Source organism: Sorex fumeus, unplaced genomic scaffold, assembly GCF_029834395.1.
Source record: "Sorex fumeus unplaced genomic scaffold, SorFum_2.1 ptg000061l, whole genome shotgun sequence".
Lineage (NCBI taxonomy): Eukaryota > Metazoa > Chordata > Mammalia > Eulipotyphla > Soricidae > Sorex > Sorex fumeus.
In genome coordinates, this window is record NW_026606118.1 from 20,240,818 (window position 1) to 20,262,407 (window position 21,590).

The 21,590-nt window shown below is 38.7% G+C and overlaps 1 protein-coding gene across 5 annotated transcripts in view; it reads right to left on the reverse strand.

Annotated features, from left to right (window-relative positions):
- The window catches only part of UTRN (utrophin), a 610,322-nt gene that overhangs the window by 96,851 nt on the left and 491,881 nt on the right, over window positions 1–21,590 (reverse strand). For all 5 annotated transcript variants that reach the window (XM_056126431.1, XM_056126429.1, XM_056126433.1 and 2 more), the window contains 2 exons: window positions 18,571–18,649; window positions 14,581–14,641 (listed from right to left, as the gene is read on the reverse strand). In XM_056126431.1, the coding sequence (XP_055982406.1) occupies window positions 14,581–14,641; window positions 18,571–18,649 (140 nt within the window). The remainder of the gene's footprint in view (window positions 1–14,580; window positions 14,642–18,570; window positions 18,650–21,590) is intronic.

The following is a 21,590-nucleotide window of genomic DNA, read 5'->3' on the forward strand; positions in this document are numbered from 1 at the left end:
AAAGAAGGTTTTATCATGTTTTATAAAAATTGATTGTTTATAGGTCTTATGCTGTTATGTTAATGTACATATTTGTATCTGCATTGGATTAGAATATTTGACCTAGAAAGAGTTAAAATAACTATGACACATTAAAACTGGTTTAAAAGTAATGGTTTAGTTTAATCATGAGTTTCTAGAGTTATAAAATTGGTTACAAAGTTTGTCCTACCAGTGCTCTATCTGATCTCTGAGACTCTTGGTAACTAAAATTTCTAGGGCTACTTAGTAATAAGTTGTATTGAATTAGTCTCAGATGTCAGCCTGACAATTTGAAGCCATAGCATTGCTTGTCTAGTGCTTGAAAGTGCATGCTATTATTTTGATAATTTTATTTTATGCCAAGGTTTGTCTCCAGGTATCAACCTAGCCCTGACCTGAGATGCTTTCTGTTTCATGGTAATATATGAGTGTTTTAATCTTTTTGTATTTGTGTTTTCCTCTAAATCAGAATTTTAAGATGTCTCCTGGTTAGTTTCTAATGTAAAGTGATCTTTTGCCCAGTGGATATACCTTGTAAAAGCTTTAATTGTGAGCATTTTTAAGCATTTTGAATATCTATGGAACTGATCTAATGCTTTTGAAATAGTACTGCAGAGTACAGTTTTGTCATGTTAAGTGAGATGGTTGGTAACTTGTGTCTAAATTTGGGAGATCACATTGTACATTGTACTACTATAGATGTATGCCATAAGTCAGAAAGATAATGGATGGAGATATGGTCAGTGGGAAGAAAGGAAAGGAATTCTGTTAAAGTGAAATTGATTTTTAAATGAATGAAAGTTACAGAATGTATGTAAAGGAATGTGTAGAAGGTTTGAGGTTGTTCTAAAGAAAAGGAACTGGTCAAACTGTTATAAGAAACGCTTTAAATCACATGCAGAATTCTTCTAGCACCTTTGTGGTAAGATCTATGGTAAAGATGATTGATGGATTATCTGGACTCCTGTTACAGTGCTCTTAAGATCATTGAATTTTTCAAAAGTTGCAGAAATCAAGGGTTTTGACATGGGATTAAAAACATGTTAAACGGTATGCTTTATCTCTACAGATTTTAGCTTCTCTGACTAGGACCCACAGCAAACAGGTGTATTACATCTCTGTGAGTAAAGTGAAATACTTGCTTTTCTCTTCTTTTGTACCTTCAGTATGTTTTTTGATGTTTCATGGCACTATGTTGGTTTGCATAAATCCAGATAAGTCTTTCCTCTCTGTAATAGGGTCTACCCCTCATGCAGACAGGAAAAACCGGCCATGGGACCCCAAAGCCCTCTTCCAGGGAAACAGTCAGGGGATCTGTCTAAATGACAGGAGCAGGGATTTAACAGGTACTGTTTCAAGAACCCTACAAACCTCAGAGCGACCCTAGAGGCAGGCTGGCTCGAGAAAAGACTGGAAACCATCACTGCTATGGAGAATGAGGAATCTAGGACTCTGCAATGACTAACTCAGTCTGGGCCTACTCTCAGCGTCAAGGAAAAACCTGGAAACCAGGATTTCTCCCAGCCCTGAAGAAGGGATGGGATGGATTCCTTTCTGCCAGGACATCTCTGGAAAACGAGGACCAAAGCCACAACCCAAGGGCTCGAGACATCGCGGGACATCTTCTGGCCAGGCCTGGGTAGCTCTGACGTGCCAGATAAGATTAATGAAGATTAATGCCACTATTGTTGTGTCTCCTGTCTTTAGCTGATCCCCAGGACTTCTCAGTAAATAATTGGGTATCCCAAATGGAGAGTTCTCTAATCTTACTGTGTTTATGCAAAAGAACAAGCCAGGTTTGTTAAACTATCTTGCAACGTTTTAAAATGAAGGTGGAGAGAAAACCATGTTTCTGTAACTTGCTTTTTGTAAGAATCAGATTCTAATTCTACAGAGGTGATTGAATAAATGTATTCTAATCTTGATCTAAAAGGTACCCCCTTTGGGGAAATTTAGATAAAACTTAGTTTACTGTCTGTAGGTAAAGCAGCCTAATCTGTAAAGGGAACTCAATATTATACATGCTGTCACTAGTCTGATACGAGCATTGAAAGCCAGAGCTTTACTAGGGTGAAGCTCATCTCAAAGTGCAGAATTGCTTTCCCCCGGTCTGAATTGGCCAAAGTGTCGAGAAAGGCATCTAAACTGGTTAAATTAGAGTAGATTAATATCTAGTTCTAAAATGCTGTGAATTTTCTTTCTATACTTTATTGCATCTCATTTTCTGTGAACAGTCATTTGGAGAGAACAAGAATATTATCAGCTCTTAATTTCTGTTGCATCATGGGATTAACAACTCCTGAACCAATGCAATGGAATATTATTAAAGGGTTATGTTTTAACACTAGTGAGAACCATCTTCCATGGGGAGGAACTGAACAGCAAGTAAGATAGAAGTAATTCAGAACTGTGCTTTCTGTGCCATTAATGAACCTAGTGGAAATCCTGAGCCTTCTCTCCTAACACCTGTTCAGCATCAAGGAACTTAGAGGTGAATCGGCAGCTTGACCTTATACAAATGATCAAATGTTCATATGTTCAAGGTATAAATATATGTTGGTTCTCATTGATAGCTTCAGTATATGGGCAGAAGCTTTTCCAGTCTGTACTGAGAAAGCCAGAGAATGGCTTGGTGTTTCTGTGACCATTAGAAAAATCTGAACACAGGAAGTTATATTATCAACCAAACCTGTTTGTAGAGTTAATCCTTTTCATTGTTTTAATGATAGAGATGGGTATGGCATTATGTTGCTTTGGTTTCTGTTGCTTTAACTCTTTTTAAGACCTCATCGAGAAATCTCTCACATCCCTGTTCGAGATAGTCTCCCAAAACCTGAGAGGACTCGACCTTCGACCTGTTGTTCCTCAAGAACAGAGGGCTTTGCTCTGATCTGGTGGAGGGATGCTGTTTCTACGCAGACCACACTGAGGTTGTCAGAGACTCTATAGCCAAGCTACGGGAAGGCCTTGAACGACGTCGGAGAAGCCTGGGAGAATTGGTTTGAGTCTTGAAGATCCTCCTAATTCGGGGCAACAATACCGGACTCTACCCACTGAGGGAAGCTACTCTTAACCACGGGTCCTTGAATTAGGCCCCGACCCCCCCCCCCACGATCTCTAGGATTAGAGATGCTCATGAAAAGAAGTGGGGAATGAAAGAATCCATATTAGGGCATCAAATTTTTGTGTACTTTAGCTAACTTGCAACATTGCTTTCTGTAAAACTGCTTGGCTGCTTTGCACCTGGGGGAGAGGGGACTTGCAAAGTGAACAGGGCATAACTTCTTTCTACAAGATTCAGGTGTATTTACTGTCCCTGAAATGTATTGTCTCAGTAAAGCACCCTGCAGATTTGGGTAAAGGCTAACTCAGGATGCTGGTGGTTGGGGGAAATTGCCCTTTCCTGGAATGTATTGTCTCACTAAAGCACCCTGCAGACTTGGGTAACACAAAAGGAGGATGGTCAAGGGAGATTACCTAAGGCTTAATGATTCCAGCTATAACCTTGCTTGTGCTGACAATCGATGTACGTAAATGCTGATCTTTGAATCTATAGGCTAAGGAGTGAGGTACTTTTAAATGGATTGGTTAAGAAAGTATATGTTGTTACAAATCTATTGGCTATGAAATGCGCGGGCTTTGCTGTAACGGCCAGTGAAGGCCTATATAAGATCCCCTTTGAAGAAGTTCGGGGCTCTCAGCCACTGCCCGTTTTTGGGGTATGCTGCGGAGCCCCAGCATGCTGGTCTAAATAAACCCCGTTTTTACTCCTGCAGGAATTGTGTCTATCTGGTCTCTCCGCGCCTCCCAGGGTCAGGGAACTCCCGATCCCAACAGTTTGTGACTAATTGGGTGTGTGTCACATGGACGCCTCTAAATAAGGGATCATGGCCCCCTGGTAGCTCCCAGGATACTCCAAGGGAGCAACGGGTAAGAATCGCATAACTGTGTTGTAGGGAAGTAGGCTGGTGGGATCGGTACTGCAATATTATTTGTAAAACTCAATTATGATTAACTTGATAAATCACAGTGCTTTAATACAAAAATATAGAAAACACACTGTCCTCCCATTGTTCATCAATTTGCTCGAGCAGGCCCAGTAACGTCTCCATTGTGAGACTTCTTGTTACTGTGTTTGGCATATTGAATACTGTTGGTAGCTTGCCAGACTCTGCGAGAGGGGTGGAGGAATCGAACCCGGCTTGGCCGGGCTGGCTGCGCACAAGGCAAATGCCCTACCGCTGGGCTATCACTCCAGAAAAATACTGCAAAAATTTAATTTAAACAAAACAAAAAAGAATGCATAATTGGGTGAGTCACAGCATGAAACTAGGGGCCCAACCAGTAAAACAGGGTTGGAATCAAGTTTGCAAGAGGCCATTGTCAGGAAAAGGTTGAAAAGAGCTGCTCTTTCTAGATTATGAGCTTCGATAAACTACTAAACTAACAAGGTGATCATCCATCTACCTGTTACTATTAATAATATATTCTGGTAGTCACAGAAAATAAAAGGCAAATAGATCGGCGTACCAGTGAACAGAACACAAAATATGTGACAACAGTGCCCAATAGATGAAGCTGTGACTGGTTAGTCACGAAATACATGTAAATTTGACAGATTAATAACATACTGATGTCTGAGGAAGAAACATTTGAAATCCACTGTGCTCATTAGAGTAGCCTTCTTTCCTTCACAAAACTTTACAGGATGACAGAAGGCAGTCTACTTGTTAAAAAACTGACAACCCAATGTACCAATATGCCACTTGTCTGTTCAACTTTAATTTGAAAACTGGATTTTGTGACTTAACACCCATTGTAAATATAAAGGCATGTGAGCACTGTAGCACTGTAGCACTGTGCTTCCATTGTTCATCGATTTGCATGTGCGGGCCCAGTAACGTCTCACAACAAATTGTGAGACTTGTTGTTACTGCGTTTGGCATATTGAATACATCACGGGTAGCTTGCCAGGCTTTGCCATGCGGGCGGGATACTCTCAGTAGCTTGCTGGGCTCTCCAAGAGGGGCGAAGAAATCAAACCCAGGGTCGGCTGTGTACAAGGCAAATGCCCTACCCGCTGTGCTATTGCTCCAGCCCAAGGCATGTAAGAGAAAAAAAAAGATGAGTGACTTCATTAAAAAACATAAAAATATGGGGCTGGAGTGATAGTACAGGAGGTAAAGTGTTTATCTTGTACATGGCCAACCCGGGTTCAATTCCCAGCATCCCTTATAGTCCTCTCATTACCGCTAGAAGTAATTACTGAGTGGCGAGCCAGGAGTAACCCTGAGCATTGCTGGGTGTAACCCAAAAAAGCAAAATAAATAAATTAAATTAAAAAGAAATAAAAAAACATAAAAATATGTAGGGAAAATATTACATTGCTCCGGGATAAATGCAAAAAGGGAAATATTTCTTTGTTGCCCTGTATGGTGAAAAATAATACTCTAGGTCAGGATGTATATATAAATGAAAGACAGAGCCCAACAGTAGGAAGCTCAACTTGTACCAGGTAACTCATCTAAATCCTATGTGCATACTCAGTCTGTATAACAAGTTTATGAGAGAGGCGTCAGTTTTGTCCCCACTTTTGCAGTTAAAAGGAGCAAGGGGCTCTAATATCTGTTCAAGGACACATAGTAAGTAAGAGAAATGAAGTTTGAACCCAGAGAGTCTGATTTTAACCCTGACTTCTTTACGATGGAAATACACTTGCATAATTGAGGTTTTAAGATATTTCTGACTAATCTAAATTTGAGCGTACAGTCCATCATTATAATCATTACAAACAACCTCAGCGCCCTTGTTTTTCCTCTAACTCCTGGCAAAATCTAAGCCTGGATCAGCTCAATCACTTGCCTCCTCTGGACCTTAGCAGCTGCGCATGAATGCAGCTGGAGAAAATCACTCAACAGACTGATTTAACTTTAAATATTTGACTTCAAGCCCCCAAAGTCCAACTTTGGCAACTTCTCTATGTATAAACCTGCTTTCCCAGACCTTAGACAATTTACTACAGCTTTCTCTCTTTCCCTTTCTCCAAACCCAACTTAAGTTTTTCTTTCTGCCTGGGTATCATTTAACTTGAGTTTACTTAACTGGGAGAGGAAAGAAAAGAAAAAAATCTCCCCTGGATTAGAAGTCTTTTATCTTCCTATCACCAAATCAATAAACCTCTCTTCATGTGACCAACCGCCTTCTTTCTTGTTTCAGTTGGGGAATTGTTGGTCCTTCCACCAAAGAGCAATTCTTCCCCAAGTCCTGTAGCTTCTAAAGTCCCTTGAGCTATATTATCAAACGCTAAGGCTCTCTAAGAATACAGATGCTGAAAGATCTGCCCTCTTTATAAGTGTACACATGCAAGCTGCACGCGCACACACATTTATATTTCACCGCCATGAGTCTCATTTCCCGTTGTCAGATAAAACTCTGAGATGAGCTGTACTCATCTTCACGTCCCACGCTACTCAACTCACTCACATTGCTTCCAAAGCTCATTTCTCCGCCCAGGCTCAACCTACCGAAATTACTGTTGACAGCAGGCTGCCAAATGGAATAGTTTTTTTTTTTTAATCTATCACACTAGACCTCCTTCTTGGGGTGGGGATCGGGAAAGAGATAGGGAAAGAAAGCAACCCTCCTAAGACAAAAGTATAGTGTAGGTGAAGTTTGGGGTGGTAAGTAAAAAGAGTCACTAGAAAGAAGATGACAGGCCCAATATACCCTGCACACACCATTACCACGTGCTTATAAAACTCATCTGCAAGAATTAAAAGCAGCTTCCCAGTAATCCAATTTACATTCAGATAACTCAAGTATAAAGAATGAAAATAAGTTCTGGCAATCTAGTGGCATGTAATTGATCTGATCAGTATTTTCTGAAAGATCTACGAGGTGACATTTTCATTTTGGAACTTGTAAACTCCTTCACCCTATGAGCAAGATGTATGAAGACAATAAGGTTTAGCCAGAGGTGATATTAGAGAGAGAGAGAGAGAGAGAGAGAGAGAGAGAGAGAGAAAGAGAGAGAGAGAGAGAGAGAGAGAGAGAGAGAGAGAGAGAGAGAGAAAGAGAGTGTGTGTGTTAAGGAAACCCTGAGTAGGGGATGGAGTTAGTAGTGCAGGAACTCTGAGGAAAATAATTCTGTACATTCTCTGAATTGTAACTAAACTCCTTGAATGCTCAAAAACACTTCCTAGCACCCTCTAGGCTATCCAGGCAAGAAAGTCAAGGCATTACACTGGAAAACAGACGAATAAATAAGGAAAACTTCATAAAATGTGAATGTCAACATTTCAAGAAGAAAACGTTTCTGTTAAAATTCAAAGAAGACATATAATCCTACTTGAGAAAAGAGATTGTAAAAGCACAGCATTCTCCTAAAACATGCCTTTGGCTTGTCATGATAATGAAGACACAAGACAGGAAGATGAAATTGAAAACTATGTAACATTCAACCCTGTTAGATCTGACAGTGAAGTACACTTAAAATAATTCCATACTAGGGAGTGGGCTCAACGTCACAAGCATGTAAAGAGCTGTAATGAAACATAAGTTACAGAGACCCCCCAAAGAGAAAAGACAATAGTGTAGCTATGGCTGAGAGAATGTTATGTTTATTATAAAGCAATACAAGGGGAGTGTGTGTCTATGTGTATGTTTTCCAAGGAAAGTACTAGAATACCCAAAATGAACCTGAGCAGAAAAACACACAAATCTTATTTTGAAAACTCTAAATTTTTTCTGAAAAATAAGAACGGTCACACTTAACAAACCTAGGAGAGTAGTTACTGCCCTATCTCTGTTTGTGGATGGAATTTAGTAATCTTCCAACTCTCTCCCTCAAGCCAGAGAAAACTGACTCTCAGTCAGAGTTCACATAGGCTGCCTGCTGGATGCCGGTCTAGAAACCCTGACATCCCTGACTGTGTATTAACCAGATATGTGTGTGTGTGTGTTTTCCAAGGAAAGTACTAGAATTAATAACCAAAATGAACCTGAGGAGAAAAATAGACAGATCTTGTTTTGAAAGCTCTAAATTTTTTTCTGAAAAATAAGAATGGTCACATTTAACAAACCTAGGGGAATAGTTACTGCTCTAACTCTGTTTGTGTCTGGAACTTAGTACTCTTCCAACTCTCCCCCTCAATCCAGGGAAAACTGACTCTCAGTCAGAATTCACACAGGCTGCCTGCTGCATACTGGTCCAGAAGCCCTGATGTCCCTGCCTGTGTATAAACCAGATAATTATTTTGCCATGAGAACTGGACTTGTCATTTAGTTCTTTTCATATGTGTTTTAAAGCCAAACTTGCTTTATTCAGTTAAAACATTTTAGTGAGCCAGGGACATGGCCAAAGTCTGGAGCATACTCTATGATCCCTGGAATCATATATCCCATTCCAAGCCCCCAGAACTGCCATAAATTAACCCTGGTGGCCCCCAGCACAACTGGGTCCAAGCACAGAATGCTCAGACCCATACAACTGGGTGGAGTAGTGCTACTAGTGGGTCCTGTGCTACCCCGTCACCCCAAACTGTCCTATTTTAACCTTGGCAGTGCTCAGGGGACCCAGAAATTGAAGCTGGGTCAGCTGCATGCAAGGCAAGAGCTTTTCCTACTATACTCTCCCTCTTAAGCCCCATATATATGTTTTAAAAGAGAAATTAATTCTCACTTTTCTGTAGAGTTGTGTTGATTCTATTAGTGCATGATTTTACTTTATGATCAGTACAGAAACATATATTCCACTAATTTCAAATTTCACTTGCTCATGATGACTTAGTTCTTTTGCAAACATTAATGGATATTAAAAAAATCTTTCAAGTTAAAGTACAGATATATTTCTTTTCCTCTCATAACTATGCTTCCTCTACTCACTTGTACCTTTTATAACCTGTATCTCTGATGCTAAAACCTGAAATGTTCAGGCGCCATAGAGATAGTACAGCAAGTAGATGGGTTCCCTTGCATGAGTTGACCCTGGTTCAATCCCTGGCACCCCAAATAGTCCCCCAAGCCCACCAGGAGAGATCCCTGATAGGAGTAAACACTGAGCACTGCCAGGTGCGGCACAAAAACCAAAACCAAAACCATCCAGAAAGGCAGATCATGTGATGGAGCAGAGTAATCTTAAAAGATTTTGAACCAAAATTCCATCTTCTTTCTTTCTCTCTTCCTCCTCCTCCTCCTCTTCTTCTTCCTCTCTTTTTTTTTTTTGAGGCCACACCTGGTAGAGGTCAGGGATTACTTTGGCTCCAGGGATCTCCTGCAACAGTACTTAAGGAACCATGAAGAGCCAGGGTCCAAAGAAGCAAAGCACGTACTTGGTCTCCACTGAGCGAAGTACTAACCCTGATACCTTCTTTTCTTTTCTCTTACTTTTCTCTTCTTATTTGCCTTTTGGGTCACACCCAGCAATGCTCAGGGTTTACTTCTGGCTTTGTACTCAGGAATTACTCCTGGCGGTGCCCAGGGGACCATATGTGGTGCCAGGGATTGGATCTAGGTCAGTCGTGTGCAAGGCAAACACCCTACCCGCTGTATTATCACTGGGCCTCACCTGATTTCTTCTTAAGTTCTAAACTAGTCAATGTCTTTTGAAGACAATGCCACTCTGTTTAAACAATCAATAACCTGGCATGGTGGTAACTACACTTCAATAGAAGGCACCTGTTAGGGTTTGCCACCTTTTTGATGGCAGCTGGGTAGGTTCTCGCTGCTTGCCTTCTGGTTCAGCAAGATCTGCTCATTTTTTCTGAAGCTGTCTCCAAGCCCCCGCAGTTTAGTGATCCCATGGCACTTACATTCTCTCACAAAGCAATTTTGTTCTTAACCTCCTCCTCTGCAGAGCTGTCCCACTGAGTTTTAAATATTTATTTTCAATAAAAGATAAAGTCACAGGCCATTTCTTGGAAAGACTGACCTTTCTAGTATATTGTCTTATGCACCGATTTCTTTTATTACTTGATCACTGCAATCCCAAACCCAGGCGCCACTTCTGGAAAGAAGTGTACACCAAGAGTTACTGACTTGGAAGTCTGGATCTAAAAGGATGTCATTCCTCATCCCAATTAAGATGAAGGTCGCTGTGGAAAGCCTTTGGGAGACAACTGTAATTTTTTATCCATCGTGGTCTATATACCTGTTACAATTTTAATTCCTTCTGATTTGAGTTTTCTGGGCTGGAGTGATCACACAGCGGGCAGGGCGTTTGCCTTGCACGCGGCCTACATGGCCAACCCAAGTTCGATTCCTCCACCCCCTTGGAGAGCCCGGCTACTGAGAGTATCTTGCCCACACGCAAAAGCCCGGCAAGCTCCTCATGATGCATTCAATCTGCCAAACACTGTAACAACAAGTCTCACAATGTTACTGGACCCCCTCAAGCAAATATATGAACAACGGGAGGGCAGTGACAGTGACAGTAAGTAACCTTTACAGTTAAATTAATTCATGTTGGGGCCAATATGATATTACAGAAGGTAAAGCATTTGCCCTGCACATGGCCAACTCGGGTTCAATCCCTGGCACCCCATATTTCCTCCCAAAAATCCTGCCAGGAGTGATTCATAAGTGCAGAGCCAGGAGTAAACCCTGTGCACCTCCGGTTTGTTGCCACAAAACAAAAACAAAAACTGCTTCATGTTAATACCGTTTGCTGCTATGGATACAATATTTCTTGGCTTTGACTTTCCCGATAAGCTGGTATATCCCATGGCTCTTTCTCTGTTCTTATTTAGGAAAGAAATCTTCCACCTGTATGACCTAAGCTGAGTGCACAATTCCTCCACAGAACTCATCGTTCATTTTCTCCTCTCGAGTGGTATGTCGAGTTTTGCCAAGAAGTATATACATTTTATGCAAATGAATTATCTGATGTTATGAAGAATAACTATTAGTTCTCCAAAAGTTCATTAACAACTATAGATTTGAGAGGTGTTTTGTTTTTTTTTTCCCCTAGCAATTGATGAATTAGGGCAGCTGAGAGTCCCTCCGGAGGAGAAAAGAAGAAAGCAAAGAGCAGTACAGAATTATGCACAACGGGCACAAGAAATAGAAGGAAAATATAAAGGAAAGGTAATATATAAAGAAATCTGATTTATACTTACACATCAGGGGGACTTAGGATAAGGCAGAGAATGGGTAGTAAATCAGTTCGGCAAAGCAGCAAAATATAATTCAAATTTTAACTTAACAAGATATTAACATAGAGAGATTTATACTATTATATAGACTTGATGTTTAGACTGATGTACAGTTTATTATTTTTTAGAAAGAAATTATGAAACTACTGCAGACTATTTTAAATATTAACAAAAGATTATCTAGAGAGAGAAACACACCGAAAGATCACATATGTTTTAATTAATTTCTTAAGTAAAAATACAAAATAAAAACAATGTGCTCCCATCTTTTTTTTTTAAGCTTTCTTGGTATATTCTGACATTCAACTAGCACTGTCCTCCCGTTGTTCATTGATATGTTAGAGCGGGCCCAGTAACGTCTCCATTGTGAGACTTCTTGTTACTGTGTTTGGCACATCGAATACGTCACAGGCAGCTTGCCAGGCTTTGCTGTGCAGGCAAGATACTCTTGGTAGCTTGCCGAGCTCTCCAAGAGGGGTGGAGGAATCGAACCCAGCTCAGCCAGGCTGGTGGCTTGCAGGGCGAACACCCTACTGCTGTGCTATCGCTCCAGCCCCTACATTCAACTATACAAAATTATATACTCATATATTGAAAACATCTTATTCAAACTAATATATATATACAGATATATATAATATATATATATATCTGTATATATAGGCTTTTCGGGTCACACCTTAACAATGCACAGGGGTTACTCCTGGCTCATGCCCTCAGGAATTCCTGAGGTGGTATTTGGAGAACCACATAGGATGCTGGGAATCAAACCTGTGTCGACCATGTGCAAGGCAAATGCCCTACCCGCTGTGCTATCACTCCAGCCCCTAAAACTAATACATTCTTAAATGTTCCAGGAAACTCTAGTTGTGTGACAATATTGCCAAATTTATTTTTAACATTATTTCTTCTACTTATTGTGCAGCAATACAAAGAGAAGTGTATATTAAAAACTTCCATTCACCGTTTACTTGCTTATTAATTTATTTGGGAATTAAATTTAATTTTCATAACGATTGCTGGCTTATATAAAGCTATCTTTAGAGACTTGCGTTCCTTCTTTATGAGAGAATAAACATTCAAGTTACACAAGAGAGCAAGTAATGAAAGAACTTGATTAAACAGTTTTCTAATAAGAGAATTTATTCTATATACACGTAAAATATTTTAAATATTTAAAGCTCTAAAGACGTAACATTAAAACTAAAACTATATAATATAGTTTTTACAAATAAGGCCAAAAATATCTGAAGATGCTACAGTTATCATTAAAAATATTGGCCATCATGATATTGTATTTATTTGGGAATGCTGTTTATAAATATCCTAACCGTAGAAAATAGCTTTTATTCTTCCAGCCTATTCCATAAGAACTCCTAGAGCAAAGATACAATCCTGCTGGTCCTACCAACATTATAAAAATTTTGAATTTTGACTGTTGTGCTAAATATATGTCTTCCCAACCTAAAATTCAAGCTGATAGGGCTCCAATCCTCTATGGAGACCCCTAGCCTTTTCCAGAAGATTCAATCCTGTAGGGCCAGAAAGACAGTACAGTGGGTGGGGAACTTGCTTTGTATACCGCTGCCCTGGGTTCAATCCCCAGCACCACATAATGACCGTTGAGCACTGCCAGGAGTAACCTCAGAGCACAGAGTCAAGAATAAGCTCTAAACACTGGCCTGGGTGTGGCCCCCAAACAGAACAAAATAAAAGAGGTTGCCTGCATTCCTGGCTTATGATCCCTTTACCCATTTTCAAGTAAACAGGCATATGACATCTAACAACCAGAGTGCAACACATCTGGTCTATACATTAAGTTCAGTATTTAGTTAAAGTCTATATTCACTCAGCAAAGATTAATTAATATTGCAAAATCAAATGATAAAAATTCATCTGAGTTTTACAGGCTAGTATAGTAATAAAATAAAAACTATTAATAACTTACTTGAAAAAATAAAACTGAAAATATACTTTTTAAACTTGGGTCAGAGAGATGATTCCCATCTTCTCTCAATAAAGATACATTTAATTGCCCAGCCACTAATTTCTTTCTAATTATACTTGCACAGATTTGACTGCTTGTTACTTTATTCTTAAACTTATATAGGTTATTATACTATAGATGATACACTGACTGATCAAATCAGTGCATCAAATTATGGCCATATTAAATTTCTTTAAGACCAAGTAACATATAGTATATTGCTTATTGTGTGCCAAGTATTCATGGAAAAATTATTTCTTTAATATTTGCCCTGAGGATACAAATCTGATTTACGGAAAAATGTCATAATGAAATACTATTTCACAAATACTGACCACAAAAAGTTTTCCATGAAGATAGACACTGAAGAAACAGATTGTTATGGTTGGCATGGATTTTTGGATCCACGTGCAGCTTTAGTTAAGGATCTAAAAGAAATTCAGCCTAGAACTCTTTACCCAATTTTCACATGGCAAATCAGAGAGAGAAGCCTGGTGAACCATCTCACAATTATGACTCTATTCACCATGTTAAAAAGGGCAAACATGACTTTCACCACCTTATCACATTATGTGCATCTCAATGGGTTGTATAAATAGTTTTTTTTATCTTTGAGTCCTACATATGGCAACACTTATACCAAGTCAAAATTAAATACTCCTCAGACCCAGTGTAAACTATATCAAATCTGTGAAATGTTTCATGACAAGGAAAATATTAAATGAAAGGAAAAGCTAGCAATTCAACAACAAAATAAGTGACAGGGCACCTACATGAATATTGTAATTTCCATAAATCAAAGAAACAAATGAACAAATAAACACTGTCCTCCCATTGTTATCGATTGTGCTTGAGTGGGCGCAGTAACATCTCCATTTTTGAGACTTTGTTGTTACTGTGTTTGGCATATCGAATATGTCACAGGGAGCTTGTCAGGCTTTGCTGTGCAGGCAAGATACTCTTGGTAGTTTGCCGGGCTCTCTGAGAGGGGTGGAGAAATCAAACCGGGCAAAACTTGAAAATATTTAACTTTGCATGGCTAAATTATTTTGGGTATATTAAGATGAGAAGAGTGTGAGTACTTCCCATATGGATTTTCTGAAAAGAATAAAACTTGCTTCATATCAGTACTATTTAAGAATCATCCTTATGCAAAAAGTATTTAGAAATCTTCTAATTTCCCCAAAAACTTAATCTATGCTTTAAAAAAAAACAGTTAAGCACACCTATCATACTTACTCTGTAAACCACAAATCTCACCTTGATTTTTTTTAATTGACTTACTTTCAAATATTAATATATAGAGTTTCCTTTGGCTAACAAGAATGGATTCCAATGTTCAACGGTGTGGGGCACATGCCTTTAAGTCATCATTATATACATTTATTTTCTTTGTATCATAAAGAATTAAAATCGACTTACTTGATGTAATAGGGCACTTTGTTGTGTGAAATGGATCTTTGCCAGGGCAGCTGGACTGAAGCTGGGGAAACAAAGGGAGGTTATTAGAAACATCGTTAACCCCAGAGCCGCACACCCTAATGTAAAACAACTGCATACATTTCATAGCAAATTAAATTCTCTTAGTTTAAGTTGGGTTCCTGTAATTATGAAATCTGCTAGGTCAAACAAAGAGTGACTTCACAGGTTCATGCGACGCAAAGACAGACACAGGATAGGTCAAGTTCTAAACTCAACTCCTACTGACCCTGTGGATAAACATCTTGAAAAAAAAGTAATGTTTAACCCCAGTTAAGTGCTCCATGGTGATCTGGAAACTGTCCTGTGTCTCTACTTTTGATTAAGTCTAAAACCAGAGTGAATTTTACCTGCTATATCTAGATTCTAAATTAGTTTCTCAAGAATGAATTTATTTAGCACATGAAGAGTTTTCAATGCTTCATATTCACAGGAATAACATTTCAGTAGAGCTGAAACTTAAGTTATAGAGAAAATGAAAATAAACACAGGCAAAGGATTAAAACAAACTAAGGCAATTATCTGCACAGAATATTTCCAAATGCTTTTATTTTTAATGCACAGAAAATGCAGATTCCTACTTTTAGACTCAGACATTACTAAGACTGAGATTTTATATTTTGTTTACAGTGGCACTTATTAGTGATTACAGTTCTAGTTATTCTTTTTTTTATAAAATATATTATTCCTCTAGCTGAGTTTTATAGTCTCTGAGACTCCCCGCCGTGTGCTCCCGGAAGTGCGCGCGTGACATCTTATCATCTCATTTCTACTTTGGACAAACTGGCAGGCTACCAAATGTAACCGGCCCACACGGCAGAGTCTGGCAAACTCCCCGTGGTATACCCAATATGCCAAATACCAGTAACAATGAAGGGTCTCATTCTCCTAACTCTGAAAGAGCCTTGAATATGGCACTTTTTAAAAAAATCTCAGGGCTAGGACGAGGGAGACGTTACTGGGGCCTGCTCGAGGCAATCGACGAATAACAGGATGGTTGTGATTGTTGTGATATTATTCCTACAATCAACAAATTTTTTAAAAACTTACTTAGGAAAATCATGCGTGCGAATACAGAACTATTAGAGTTTTGCTAAAGAAACTAATAACATATAAATTTAAATAAAATTTTGCAGTCAACCTAGAGTTTCATATAATTAGCTGTCACAAATGATTTTTTTCTGAATTTTAAGTTGTATGATATCCTACAAATAATTGCATTCTAAACTTTACAAAACATTTTCAAATTTATCAGAGAAAAGGAAGCTAGAAAGATGATACATCTCAAATGAAATGTCATTTGATAGATGAGGAAATAAGTACATAAAGGTAAAATAAGTCACCTAAATCATGATGGTCAGTAAACAGAAGTAAATAAATTGCCAAGCTCAAAAGTAACTCTGACATTTCTGATAGAAGAAATTACAATAAATCTCCCTCTCTGAAGAGAGGGAGTAAGCATTACCTTCTCAGTTACATCCAGTAAACGAAAACATGGACAAAAATGAAAAACAATACCTATATATAATTTTTCATTAGAGCCAGCCCCATTGAGATATTGACACGAGGTTAACAGGACATTTTTTATTTTTGTGCCTAACTAAGCAGGCTGATTTTGAAACGATGGCTGAAGTCCAAGAAATATAACAAAGACAAGATTCTAAGTTGCAAGGGATAATAACTAATCAGTCTAATTGGAATTCTGTTGACACTTCTCCATTCATTTTGGAAACTTTTGATTTTAATAGCTATAACCTCCTTAGGTAAGGCCCTCCCGTTGATCGTCGATTTGCTCGAGCAGGCCCAGTAACGTCTCCATTGGAGACTTTGTTGTTACTGTGTCTGGCATATCGAATACTCTCGTAGCTTGCCGGGCTCTCCGAGAGGGGCGGAGGAATCGAACTCGGGTTGGCCACCTTAGACCAACAATACTGGTCAAGAAAAGGCTATATGCTTCTTTACAGAGTGTATATGAATTCCACAATATTCATTTCCAAAAGGGTTAGATTATTTTTCCTGAAAGAATTGAAACCCAAGCACAAAAATTTGTAAGTCTACAGCTGTACCTCATGGTATCTCACTAATAAAAATTAAAAAAAAGAATAGTTGCTAGGGGACTGAGTGATAGTAAAGCCAGTAGGGTGTTTGCCTAGCACAGTTCAGTTCCCTGCACCCATATGGATCCCTGAGCATCGCCAGGAGTAACCTCTGAGCAATGCAGGCTGTGGCCCCAACCCCCATTAAAAAAGAATGGTTGCAAGGCATGGGTGTAGAGTTTCATCCATATTAATAAACAAATAATCCTTTGTAATAATTCTTACAAGAACTATAAATAGTCCCAATTATCTTTCAATTTCTTAATTTTATTTTATTACATAGAATTACATTCTAAAAAATCTAAAGAATTGCAGTCATTCATACCTAATCAGTTAATCAGTATACCTACTCCATCAATATGTTATCAAATGAGAGAGAGAGAGAGAGAGAGAGAGAGAGAGAGAGAGAGAGAGAGAGAGAGAAAATAAGCATGGGTTAAAAAAGTTTGATTAAGAGAGAAAATAAGCATGGGTTAAAAAAAGTTTGAAATTATGCAGGTAAGAAAAACCTGAGCTAAGGCAAAATGCAAAAATGCATCACCAACAAAATATTAGAGGTAAATAAAAAAATGTAATGCACTTAGATAGAAGAGGTGGTCTCTCTACGGTTGTAGATACCAAAAAATGTTTGCATAAATAGAAAATAAAGTTTGCCTTAAGTTTCAAACTTCATGTAAATTGAAATAAGATTTTTTTCTTACGTGTGTTTTCCAGGGCACAGCGGTAGGGCGTTTGCCTGACACGCAGTCAGCCCAGCCGAGCCGGGTTCTATTCCTCTGCCCCTCTCGGTGAGCCCGGCAAGCTACCGAGTGTATTCAATATGCCAAACACAGTAACAACAAGTCTCAAAATGGAGACATTACGGGTCCTATCAAGCAAATCGATGAACGAAGGGAAGACAGTGTTTGTTTCGTTGTTTTTGTTTGTGTTTTCCACGAAAAAAAAAATGAAAGGAATTAATGCTTTTTGGAAAGCATTTGTGCTTACTGCATTCCTATTCCAAACTTGTTTTAATTTTGAAGGCAATCAGGAGATAATTCCCTTATAGTAGTTTTATGATAAATAAAGAAATTAACTTTCAAAGATCATATGTCTGATAAAAGGCAAATTGGTAAATTATGTATTGGTGTGTGTGGGGGGAAGGGGGACACACTCAGCAATGCTTGGAGGACAAAACTGATATTTTAATCTCAATCTGTGGGAGTCTAAAACCACACATTCTTTAGTTTTCTGAGCAATGTGATGACAAATAATGCAGGAACTTAATTTATTCGGGGACTATGAGTAGTAATCCACTCAACAACTAATTTCAATTAGAAAATATTATATAAAAATCTACGTGTGAGGTTTGGATAAATCCGTAACACTTATCCAGAAGAAAGACAGAGTACGATGACAATAAGTCTAAAGATAAAAAAATCTTTTCACATAAAGAAATGTGTGGGAGAGGGTCTTCTTTAATCACTTGAAAGTCTGCAGGTGCACTTGAAACTAATAAGCATATTTTCAGTGGAAAAATTAATTGAAAATCTTAAAATACAAAAACTAATCTCTTTGCTGTGAAGTTCATAACCTTTGCCTGACATAGCAGTGACATTAGTCATCTTGACAGATGATTCCATGTAAAAGAGAATAACTCAAGATGTGCTTATGCTTAAAAACATAAATTGCAAGTATACCATTGCAAATCACCAATAAGCAACACAGCCATTCACATTAATATATATTTTTATTTTTTCTAAGTATGTTTATAGAAAATAATAAGATGTGTTGAGTGAAAACTAATATCCTGAGATTCATTCAGTTAATGAGATCAGCCATCTTTCTTAGTACTTACTAGAGAGAAAATGCTGAGAAGATGGTCCAAAATCTCTATGGGCTTCCTGAAGCTGTTTAAGGCGATCATCAACAGAAACCTGCACAAATGTACATGACAAATAATTAGATTTCAAACCATTAAATTTCAAAATTAAATTTGATGACACCCTGGGGCAATGATGTGGTCCAAGTGTTAGCGTAAATATATTTGCAAGGCCCTGGGTGCAAATAAGTGTGATTCCCCCAACAGTATGATTTGGAGGTGCCTCTAATACTTCCAATCAGCACTTCTCAGTGTGATACTCACAAAAATAAAAATAATCCCCCGATATAAGTATAATAACAAAGGATGCTACTACCAAAGATATGATTCATGCACATCACTGATCTTTTATTATTATTATTATCATTATTATTATTTTTATTTCTGGGTAACCAGCTATGCTAGGGATATACTTGTGGTCTGTGCTCAGAGATCAATCCGGCAGGGTTTGGGAGACCATATGTGTTCCAGGGATTAAAAGCAACACTGGCTGGTTATGTACAAGGCAAGTGCTTTACCTGCTGTACTATCTCTCTGATCCCTACATAATCAGCCTTTATCTCATCAATCCAATCGAAGTATGGGTCTGAAAGTAGGCTCTTTTTAGCATGAAGAAACAAAACTGCGCCACTCATTCTAAACAATTTAAATGAATGTACTTTATATTCTCACAATGAACTATATTGGATATTACTAAATTGGATTTTAAGTAATATACGTATTATTTATTATTTGTATTTTACAGGGTATATTCAGGAAAAAAAAAACTTGATTCAGAAAGTGACAGCACTAATATTCGTGCCCAGTTCATCTAGTTGATAATATGCATTTTCAGAGCTCTGTCCTGACTCAGGAGCAGTAAATCTGTCTAGCATTGAAAGTCAAGATATGGCCCTGGGGCCAGTGGCTCCTCATCTATCTTTCTTTTATAAGAAAATCTGCCCAAAAGCACTGAAGAGAGCAAATAACAAAGAAGTCTAAACTCTGGACCAAGGGTGACCTAAGCATCTCTCCTTTAAACCACTGCATTTCCTCATCCAGTTACTTTAAGTATAATTGCTATCGTCCTGTGCTATTAGGTAGGGACTAGCACTGTCCTCCCGTTGTTCATCAAGATTTGCTCGAGTGGGTCCAGTAACAGAGCGATAGCACAGTGGGTAGGGCATTTGCCTTGCATGCAGCCCACACGGCTGACCAGAGTTTTGGGAGGAGAGGGAACAAAATAGAGTGAATGGGGAAGGGGAGAAGAGATACATAAGAAGCACAGAGAGCAGTGGACAAGAGGACTCAGGTACATTGGTCGTGTTGAGAAATGATAGAGCTACATATCTAAACCACAGAATCAACAATACTTAAATCACAAGACCCAAAGTTCGATTAACTGAGCTTAAAAGGTGCCTATAAAGAAGGCATGCTGGGATGGGGGGGAAGGTTCTGGGGAATTAGTGAGGTAGCATGTAGGAGAGGGAACTTGGGAAATTGATGGAGGTAAGTTGATACTGGTGGTGGGATCAGTACTGGAAAATTGTATGTCAAAAACCCAACTATGAAACTTCATAACTCACGGTGCTTTAATAAAATAAAATTTGGGGGCAAAAAGAAATCTAGACTAGTCCTAGGGAAAAGATGGATGTATGAATAATGAATGGATGGATGGGCGGATGGAGAGAGCGCCGTAGCACTATAGCACTGTCTTCCCCTTGTTCATCGATTTGCTCGGGTGGGCACCAGTAATATCTCCATGGTGAGACTTGTTACTGTTTTTGGCATATCGAATACATCACAGGTAGTTTGCCAGGTTTTGCCCTGCGGGCAGGATACTCTCCATAACTTGCTGGGTTCTCCGAGAGGGGTGGAGGAATAGAACCTGGGTCAGCTGCGTGCAAGGCAAACTTCCTATCTGCTATGCTATGGCTCTGGCCCCGGATGGAGAGAGACAGGTGATAAAAGGACAGAAGTTATTTAGGTAGATGAGAGAAAGTGAAAAGACAAACGTGTATATAATGTTTGCTCTTCTTCAGAGTTAATCACCATCACCTCATTTGGACCTTCAAGTTGTATACCATCAGATTAATATGTTCGATATGTTTATTGCATACAGGCTTTGGTTGGTGCTCTCCATTTGGAAAATATTAAAAAGGTGGTAACCCTGAGAAAATAGGTGCTACTCAGTAATAACTGCACACGGTCTGCTGACACTTCCTTTCCTGGCCAGTGCTGTGGATTCTGCTTAGACTGCCAACCTCACTCGCCTTTAATGAAATGTGTTTATCTCCGGCTCAGAGTCGTAGCTCCTAGTTCTGCCAGCAACCTAGTTAAAACGCATTAGCTGGTGGGACTCGGTTGGTTAAGATCCAAAAAGTGTTAAAATGTAGTAGTTTTCATTTGGAATGAGAAAAGAAGATGCTTCTCCTGAAACACAACATGGTTGCAGGCAGCACTGATTGTGTTTTGTTTCTGCTTCACTGTTACTTAACCAGCAACTAATATCTGAACTCTGGCTACCAGGCTCAGTGATAAGGATAATGGAACTCATAACCCCTCTCAAGCATAATGCAGTCCTTGACATCTAATCTTTTTAGATGGTGATAATGGAAACAGAATGGGAAGCAAATCAAAATGGAACATGGGAAGACACACAGGAAGATAATGAATTAAAGAAATGAAGCAGCAGGAGAAAAAGAAGCAAAGATCAAATACTCTATGTTCCACTTAGTAGAAAAGCTTATTGGAGTTGAACAGATTCTCCCTTACTAATCCCAGATTATTTACACTTTCAAAGACGGAAAAAAAATGCCTAATACTATGTCCTATTCCTAGCCTCTTCATTTTCATGAATAAAATATGAAATTTTCTGCCTTAATATTTGGATGAATTCAGGAAAACTAAGGCTTATAGTAAAACTCACATACACCTCCGAATTCATACTTATATTATGAATCATCACAGTTCAGTCTTAAACTATACAAAAAATTTTTAGGAATTATTTTATACTC